The 9,841-nt window shown below is 42.3% G+C and overlaps 1 protein-coding gene across 2 annotated transcripts in view; it reads left to right on the top strand.

The window, feature by feature from the left end:
* Window positions 1-1,649: 1,649 nt before the first annotated feature.
* Window positions 1,650-9,841, top strand: part of ABRAXAS1 (abraxas 1, BRCA1 A complex subunit) — a 23,376-nt gene continuing 15,184 nt past the window's right edge. The window contains exons 1-3 of one of the 2 annotated variants that reach the window (XM_048847847.2): window positions 1,650-1,811; window positions 5,646-5,736; window positions 7,495-7,531. In XM_048847847.2, coding sequence (XP_048703804.1) covers window positions 1,725-1,811; window positions 5,646-5,736; window positions 7,495-7,531 — 215 coding nt within the window. In that variant the 5' untranslated portion in view covers window positions 1,650-1,724. The remainder of the gene's footprint in view (window positions 1,812-5,645; window positions 5,737-7,494; window positions 7,532-9,841) is intronic. The other variant, XM_048847848.2, reaches the window with a different exon arrangement.

The raw sequence follows: 9,841 nt of genomic DNA, 5'->3' as shown, positions 1-9,841 counted from the left end.
TTAGACAATAACCATTTTGGTTTTATCCTATAATTCCCTCCCCCAATGTTCTTTCAGAAAGAAGAGTTCAGTTTCTTTACTAGTGAGGGTTCTGCATGATCTTTATGACTCTTCAGGGCCCTGATCCTGCAAGCTGATCAATGCAGGACGAACATGACACCCACAGGGATTGCCAGAGGTCAGCAGAGCTCCATTTGAGCACAGGAGGCTGCCTGAGCAGAAGAGCTTGAAGGATTAGAGCTCAAGTGTGCAAGGAATGCAAGGTCTTATTTCCTAATAGTAATAAAATAAGGAAATAGGGGCTGAGGTTGTAATGTTCAGATCTAGCTCTGGCTTAAGTTTAGGCTGGGATTAAGAGCGTAGCCACACTAAGGTGTAACAGTTCTAGTTCAGGACCAGAACCAAATGCTGATGTCCCCCTGAGTTAGGTGCTGTATCCATATAAAGTATTATTTGTCTGAGAATTTGTTCTAGAAAGTTAATTATTCTCCTGTTTAAAAAAAAATGTCAGTTGTCCACTCAGAGAGCAGAAACAATGCCTTGTGACTCAGGTAACCAATTACACACCACACATCATTGGTCCAAAATGCCTTTTAAGAGATTTCAACCCAGCATGGTGCAGGTTTCTGAGTGCGCTTGGGGGTGTGCCCCCAGCAGAGGGCTTGTGTGTTGGGTGTGGAGGGGTGCCCCCAGAAGGGGGCTGTGCGCAGAAGTGCTAGAACTAGCGGTGCTGTGGGTGCTTGAAGTGGTTTCCATTATACACAGTGAGCGATTAGTTTGGCTCAATGGCTCTCAGCACCCACACTATACGCATTATTCCAGCACCCCTGGCTGTGTGTGTGGGGATGCCCAAGATCTGCGCCTGTGTGTGTGTGTACATGTGCCCCCAGCAGAACGCGGTGAGGGTATGTACATTTGCCACCAGCAGAACGCAGTGTGGGTGTGTACGTGTGCCCCGGGCAGAGTGCTGTGTGTGTACATGTGCCCCTGGCAGAATGCAGTGTGTGTATGTGTGACCCTGGCAGAGCACTCTGGGTGTGTGTGTACATGTGCCCCCAGCAGAGCACTCTGTGTGTGTGTGTGTGTATGCCCCCGGTACAACGTGGTGTGGGTGTGCCTGTGTGCCCCCAACAGAGCACTTTGTGTGTGTACGTGTGCTCCCAGTAGAACGCGGTGTGGGTGTGCACGTGTGCCCCCAGCAAAGCACTCTGTGTGTGTGTGTGTGTGTGTACATGTGCCCCTGGCAGAATGCAGTGTGTGTATGTGTGACCCTGGCAGAGCACTCTGTGTGTGTACGTGTGCCCCCCGCAGAGCACTCTGTGTGTGTGTACGTGTGCCCCCCGCAGAGCACTCTGTGTGTGTGTGTGTGCCCCCGGTACAACGCGGTGTGTGTGTGCACGTGTGCCCCCAGCAAAGCACTCTGTGTGTGTGTGTACATGTGCCCCCCGCAGAGCATTGTGTGTGTGTGTGTGTGTACGTGTGCCCCCCGCAGAGCATTGTGTGTGTGTGTGTACGTGTGCCCCCCGCAGAGCATTGTGTGTGTGTGTGTGTGTACGTGTGCCCCCCGCAGAGCAGTGTGTGTGTGTGTGTGTGTGTGTCCGTCCCCGCGCCAGCCGGCGGGTGCCATTTCCCCTCTGGGCACTAGGGGTCTCTCACGCGCCGGCCCAGCGCTGCCATTGTTGCTCCGGCCCGCGGCCACTCAGGCCCAGGCCGCCGTGGGGAGCATGGAGGGGGAGAGCACCTCGGCCCTGCTCTCCGGCTTCGTCTTTGGCGCCCTCGCCTTCCAGCACCTCAACACCGACTCGGACACTGTGAGCCGCCAGCACCGCCTCGCCCGGGCCCGGCCCCGGCCCCAGCGGGGACAATGGCACCGGGGGGGGGCCCGCGGGCGGGGGCAGGTTTCGCCCCGTGGGGGAGCGCCTGGGGCCCGGAGGAGAGGGGAGGCGGGGTCTGGGGGTCTGCCTGGGGGAGGGGGGCGGTTGTTTGAGGTTAAAAAGTAGATTTACATCCACCCCCCACCCACACCCACACCCACACGCCCGCTGCCCCTGAGTCTCCTCTGGGCGGGGGAGCCGCCGCTGGGTGTCAGTGGCTTCCCCTGGTTTCACTTTCACTACATGCCTCCCGGCTCCCTCCAGCCCCTCTCCTGCTGGCTACCGTGTAAGCGCCACGGCCCCCTCCCTCTGCGTGTAAATAACGGTGTGTAAAGTGTGCCCCGACCTACTGCCGCCCAGGGCCAGGGCCAGGGCCGTGCCAGAGGGGCAGCAGATCCTTTGGGGATTGATTTCAAGGCACTGTTTTGATTACAAATAAATCACCTCTTGCTGTGTGAAGGGGAAGGGTTTTGCTCCCTGTGTTTCAATGAGGTATTTTGCAACATCACTCTCCTTCTTTTAAAATCTCCCTCACTTCAGATGTCACCACAATTTGAAAGCAGCCCCCCGCTTACGTAGGTGGTGGTAGCAATGATGTGGTTATAATGATAAAAGAGAGGTAGGCTCCGGTCCTGTAAATTGATCAATATGGGCAGACTCTTGTGCCCGTGCACAAGGCTGAAGATCTAACTACATGGATGTGATTGCAGGATCAGGGTTATTTCCAGAAGTGCACCATTTCCCGCCCCCCCCCCCCCAAATTACACATTTGTGCTGAAATGTATTTTATTTCTGGGGAGGAAGACACCTGAAATGCTTTTCTGCCCAGGTCTTAGGGAATGTTCTGGGCTCTTGTTTTCGTGCTTGGATAAACTTGATTTGTTTTTAATATCAGAGATTTTGATTATCTTGGTCCTAAGTGAAGATAAGTGTATTTTGCCTTGTTTAACAAAAAGTTTGGTCCTTGATCCTGCAAGCTCCTTCATGCTGGCAGACCCCTCTCCCCATGTAGATTTCCACTGATCTCAGTGGGGCTCTGCTCAAATCTGGCCATGCAGATCTACAGTAGTTTCAGATCAGGGCATTAGTTTGGAAATGAAGTTATAGCTACTGGAAAATTGCTTACAGGCCTGATGCAATTTATGATTTTAACTGCATTTTAAAACTAGAGTCCTAGATGTCAGGATCCACACACACTTTTATCTTGGCAACATACATTTGATCTAGTTTTTAACTTTTTTTAGAAACGAATCTTTTGTATTAAAACCTCTTTTATTGCAACATTAGTGGTTAGAATTTAAGGACACTAATGTCAGGAAGTTGATGTCTTTCAGAACTGTAACTCAGCGACACTGTGTTGTGTGGTGTAAAAGTGGCATTTTCTACTTCTGCATAAAGAAAAGGAGTACTTATGGCACCTTAGAGACTAACCAATTTATTTGAGCATGAGCTTTCGTGAGCTACAGCTCACTTCAGTATGTTATAGAATAGTTGTTAAGAGCTGGCCAAACTTTTAGGTCCAAGTCTGACAGGTGGTCATTAAAACTAAGTCTGCATCCCATTCCAACTATTTAAAAAAGGAAGCATAACAGAAGTAAAAAGCAAGCAAGAAAGAATACATAGATCCCCAGATTTTTTTCTGCACTCATATTTGTGTATTTAAAAACAAAATGCCATCCATCCCACACCTTTATAGTTTTTTAGTCTTGTGAAATGCTTCCTTTTTTGCTATTTTATCTTTTATTCCTGCTGTCTCTCCTTCCTATATGCTTTTGCTGAACTTAGGGAGAAGTAGAGTAAGCATTTGGGGAGAGTCATTTTGCTCCACCACTTGTGGGCTTTTCTGTTGTGCTTTGACTGCACTATTGTTTGTGGCAGTAAATCATATGGGGAAATGATTGCAGGCCACACAAAATAAAGGACAGTGCTAAAAGTTCAAGATGTTTGCTTTGATAAATTATTTTTGTAAATTTTAGAACTCCTGTCTCCCACAGCTCGTTGTCCAGATGATGGAGTGTAGATTTTTTTAACATTGTCAATAAAAGCATTATTTCTAGAGCAGTCAAGCGATTAAAAATTAATTGTGATTAATCGCACGATTAAAAAAATTAATTGTGATTAATCGCACGATTAAACAATAATAGAACACCATTTATTTAAATATTTTTGGATGTTTTCTACATTTTCATATATATTGATTTCAGTTACAACACAGAATGCAAAGTGTACAGTGCACACTTTATATTTATTTTTGCTTAAAAGTATTTGCACTGTAAAATACTATTTCTTTTTTTTCCAATTCACCTAATAGAAGTACTGTAGTGCAATATCTTTAACATGAAAGTTGAATTTACAAATCTAGAATTATGTAAAAGAAAAACTGCATTCAAAAATAAAACTTTCCAAAAAATGGAAAACTTTAGAGTCTGCAAGTCCACTCAGTCCTACTTCTTGTTCAGCCAATCGCTCAGACAAACATATGCAGGAGATAATGCTGCCCGCTTCTTGTTTACAATGTCACCTGCAAGTGAGAACAGGTGTTCTCGTGGCACTGTTATAGCAGATGTCGCAAGATATTTACGTACCAGATGCGCTAAAGATTCATATGTCCCTTAATGCTTCAACCACCATTCCAGGGCACATGCATCCATGCTGACGACGGGTTCTGCTCAATAACAGTCCACAGCAATGCGGACCGACGCATGTTCGTTTTCATTATCTGAGTCAGATGCCACCAGCAGAAGGTTGATTTTCTTGTTTGGTGGTTCGAGTTCTGTAGTTTCCGCAGTGGAGTGTTGCTCTTTTAAGACTTCTGAAAGCATGGTCCACACCTCAACCCTCTCAGATTTTGGAAGGCACTTCAGATTCTTAAACCTTGGATCCAGTGCTGTGGCTATCTTTAGAAGTCTCACATTGGTACCTTCTTTGCGTTTTCTTGTGAATCTGCAGTGAAAGTGTTCTTAAAATGAATAACGTGTACTGGGTCATCATCCAAGGCTGCTATAACATGAAATGTATGGCAGAATGTGGGTAAAATAGAGCAGGGGATGTACAATTCTACCCCAAGGAGTTCAGTCACAAATTTAATTAATGCATTGTTTTTTTAACGAATGTCATCAGCATGGTAGCATATCCTCTGGAATGGTGGCCGAAGCATGGACATGCAAATGTTTAGCGTATCTGGCACGTAAATACCTTACAATGCCAGCTACAAAAGTGCCGTGCAAATTCCTGTTCTCACTTTCTGGTGATATTGTAAATAAGAAGAGGGCAGCATTATCTCCTGTAAATGTAAACAAAATTTTGTCTTAGCGATTGGCTGAACAAGAAGTAGGACTGAGTGGACTTGTAGGCTCTGAAGTTTTACATTGTTTTGTTTTTGAGTCACAGAAAAAAATCTACAGTTGTAAGTTGCACTTTCATGACAAAGAAATTGCACTACAGTACTTGTATGAGGTAAATTGAAAAAAACTATTTCTTTTGTTTATCATTTTTACAGTGCAAATATTTGTAATAAAAATAATATACACTGATTTCATTTACAACACAGAATACAATATATATATGAAAATGTAGAAAAACATCCAAAATATTTAATAAATTTCAATTGGTATTCTGTTGTTTAACAGTGCAATTAAAACTGCGATTAATCACGATTAATTATTTTAATTGTGATTAATTTTTTTAGTTAATCACGTGCATTAACTGTGATTAATCGAGAGCCCTAATTATTTCCAATATGTTTTTCCTCTGTTTGCTCCCCTTACAAAGGAAGGCTTCCTCCTTGGAGAAGTGAAAGGTGAAGCCAAGAACAGCATTACTGACTCTCAGATGGATGATGTTGAAGTTGTTTATACAATTGGTGAGTCTACTCTTGATTTCAGTGGGACAGTGCATATGATTAAGTACCTTACTGAATCTGGGCCTCAGACTGGCAACAAAGACTACTGAATGTTGTCACAATGCTGTATTTAAATGTGGTATTTATCATTTTGTAAGATAATCTTTCATATTTCATCTTCTTTAACGTTTTGAAATTTTTACGAAAATATGAATGTAACAAAATATTTTATCTAATAGTTCTAGATATATGGAAACAAAAGTATGAGTTTATATTTTCTTGAATACATCTTCTGTACCAAGAAGTCACATTAAAAACAGATTCTGCCTCTGACTCCTTCTGTTGCCTTGAGTAAGTCACCTAACCTCTTTTGGACCAAATTCAATCCTGATGAAATCTGGAACGGTTTTGAATTCCATGAAGTTCAGCTCATTTAGACCCAGGTTGACTTTGGGTCCTTTTTTCCATTCGTAAAATAGGTATGCTATTTGCTTTTCTCAGAAGGTGCTGTGAGGATTAATTCATTAATACTTAAGTGCCTCGAAGATGAAACGTGCTTACGTGTCAAAGACTGTTTTATTATCAGAGAGACCAGGTGGGTGAGGTAATCTTTTATTGGAGCAACTTCTGTTGGTGAGAGAGACAAGCTTTTGAGAGATTTTGAGCTTACACAGAGCTCTTCTTCAGGTTTTATTATCAAGCAGGCTTTCAGATATTTCCAACTTGAAGTTTATTTAAAAACAAATTTCTGTGGAGGTATTAAGTGCTGGGAAGTCATCTTATATTTTATATGAACCTTTGAGAAGAAAAAATGAACATAAGAGAAGCTGACCCTGTGAAAAAAATCACTTGAACATAATGTTATAAAAGTGAGTGCTGTTGTAAGACCTAGTACTCCCCTCTGCAATGAGTACTACTGTGGGAGGATTTGGGCAAAGAAGAGGGTTTTGCATTTAGCTCTGAATGTTAAGAGGTTAGTTGTCCTTATTTCTTCTCGTAGTGAGTTCCATATTCTTGATCCAGCTCCTGTGAAGGTTCTGCATCCTATAGTAATGAACCTACCCCAGTGGCCAACAGCTCTAGTGCTTCACTGGAACACAGCTGTAGTCCAAGAGAGACTCTCTCTTACGTAACCAGGATCAATTCCATGCAGGATGTTGAAAACCAGGAGAGTCACTTTGGACTGAATTATGTATTTGAAAACATCTAGATTACTGTGAGCACTATAGAAATACAAACAATAACTTTCATTTATGAAACAACTATATTCTTGCATAAAAGTTTAACTGTAAGAATAATTCTGATGCTGAGTGCAAAACTAGAAAGAACATTACAATTAATTGGTATTAGGTACGTATTCTTATGCTCGATGGATCTGGGCCTTAAACTGAAAAATACAAGGCAGTTTGATTAAGTGTATGTTTTATTTTTACTCTTGTTCTCAAAAAATGAAGAGAACAAAATGGGAAAAACTGGCCATGATTCTTGCTTGGCAAAGCACAAGGGGAAAAAATAGTTTATTGAAAAACACACCTAAACATGTAGATGGTTTCCCTGTAGAATTGAAAAACCACAGGATTATTTTTAAAGACTTACTATTGTGAGTCTACTATTGTGACCCAGTGTGAGTCAATACTGGAGTTTAGTGTTTGTTTTAAGTTTAAAAGGTCCCTTGATAAAATTTTTACTTCTCAGGAGGGTATGGCTATAAATATAGTCTGCAGAAGAATGAGAGTGCTGAGTACGTGGAGCCAGAGTAATATATTGTTTTTCTTTCAGATATACAAAAACATATTCCATGCTATCAGCTTTTCAGGTTAGTATCATTGACTAAACATGTACAAAATTAAATGACGGGTTTCTACATCAGTTAAGCTCACGTCCTACGAATGAAGAGATAACATAGCTAGTGGTGAATGACGTATCAGCTTCTCCAAATGACACAGATACGAAATGCCTATGTATCCATTTGGTACAATATTGTATTAGTTTTAAGTACTTTTTATTAGATGTATACTGTATGCTTATATCTGTGTGCATGTATGAATATATATACTGTATACCACGCGTGTTATGAACTGTAGAACCACGATCTGCACTGTGCGCACTATGTAATCTTCCTGAGACTCACTCTAACATTAAAAATAGCTTCATTTAAAAACAAAAAGCAACTTCTTCCCACAGGTGTATAATTTCCGCCCAGAATTACACTGGCTCGAGGTAGTAACACTTTAAGGTTGGATATCTTATGACCCATCAGGGATAGAAGTGAAAGCATTAAAGCTTTATACCATAGGAAAGGATGTCAACTTATCAGTGAGCTACACTTCACTTGCTTCTAGTTGTAGAAGATCCTTAGATAACTGGCATTAAATGTGATATATATAAAATCTATTTTAGGTCATTTTTAGCAGTTTTAAAAAGTGTCTTTTTTTTGTTTCTCTATGGCATGTACAGTTGAACTCACAGTAGCAAGGTTCACAGGCAAAGGGATACGAAAAATAGTCCTAATAAAAAAATGTTATAACCCTCAAACACTTAAAATGTTTTATAATAAAAATGATGTGGCCAATACAGAATACATCACAGTGGTAGTATAAAGGTTTTATTGGCATTCATTTGGGATTATTACAGGTATTCATATACCATGATGAATGCTGTAGAAAAATGTAGATGAGCCCACATCACTCAATACACCCAGTCCAAACTCATGTTGCTAAAACCTTCAAGCCATGCCACACCACACCATTACTGACTTTCTGTGGCCATGGTTCAAGAAAGCCCTTAAGCATGTAATAAATCCATCCTTATTCCATTTAAATATTTAAACCCTGTGTGTCACATTTTGGGTGCAGTCCCTGTAACCCTGGGTGCCTCACAATGCTTTGCTGTTGTAGCTCCCAACCTGGAATGCTTACAAACAGCCTAAAAGCACGCAGGTCACACGTTGAGTGTCTGTATATAGGGATAGCTCTGACCCCAGCAGCCTGTCAGCAACACTCAAGTCACACTCTGGCTTCCACCAGCTATTGTGACCTCAACACCCTCCCAGTCACAAATTTTCCCCAAAACATGTGTTCTGCACTATCCAGCCCTCTCCTGGGCAGTTCAGATATTAGAGGTCCATTGGCACTGTAAGGAGTCAATATGCAACAGTTTGTTATTTTAATTGGAGTTTCCAAAACAGTTCAGTTTAAACACAACACTAGGTTAGTATTGATTAAAACAGGGATCCGCAACCTTTGGCACGCAGCCCATCAGGGAAATCCACTGGCGGGCTGGAATGATTTGTTTACCTGCAGTGTCCGCAGGTTCGGCCGATTGCAGCTCCCACTGGCTGTGGTTTGAAGTTCCAGGCCAATGGGGGCTGTGGGAAGTGGCATGGGCTTAGGGATGTGTTGCATCGAGTTTATTTAACTACTGAGATTTTAAGTGAGTACAAGTAAAGTCAGAAATGGTCACAAGAGAAATAAAGATAAAATACTTTCTAGTAGCTAAAACTTAACCAGCTAGCCTTGGTTCAAGGTAAAATCCTTAATTGCCGACCAAATTCTCAGGTCAGGAACTACCCCAAAGTCAAAGGACTGGTTTCTTTGTCGTCTTACGTGAAAGAGAGAAAGGGAGAGAACCCTTGCTGTGTTTTTGCATCTCACTTTTATAGTCCACTCACCCTTTGAAATGCATTTCCCTGAGGGTTACCCCGAGATAAAGTTGATTCTAGCTGTAAGGATGGAGATATGGTGTCTCATTGTGAAAGAGATTCTATGCTGCTGTTTGCTAAAATGCAGATCCATCTGTTCCTGCCCCCATTCTTTGCCACTTGACAGGTGATTGCCAATCAACTTTGATGATACCTGGCTAGAGGCATCAGCTTGTCCTTTGTTTTTGAGAAACCAGTTTACCCACTCCCCAGAGTTGTCTGGTAAACACATTATAGTAAAAGGAAAGGAGTACTTGTGGCACCTTAGAGACTAACCAATTTATTTGAGCATGAGCTTTCGTGAGCTACAGCTCACTTCATCTGATGAAGTGAGCTGTAGCTCACGAAAGCTCATGCTCAAATAAATTGGTTAGTCTCTAAGGTGCCACAAGTACTCCTTTCCTTTTGCGAATACAGACTAACACG

The sequence above is a fragment of the Caretta caretta genome, chromosome 4 (assembly GCF_965140235.1).
Source record: "Caretta caretta isolate rCarCar2 chromosome 4, rCarCar1.hap1, whole genome shotgun sequence".
NCBI lineage: Eukaryota > Metazoa > Chordata > Testudines > Cheloniidae > Caretta > Caretta caretta.
Note: the sequence above shows the minus strand (reverse complement) of the source record. Positions and strands in the feature narration are given on the sequence as shown.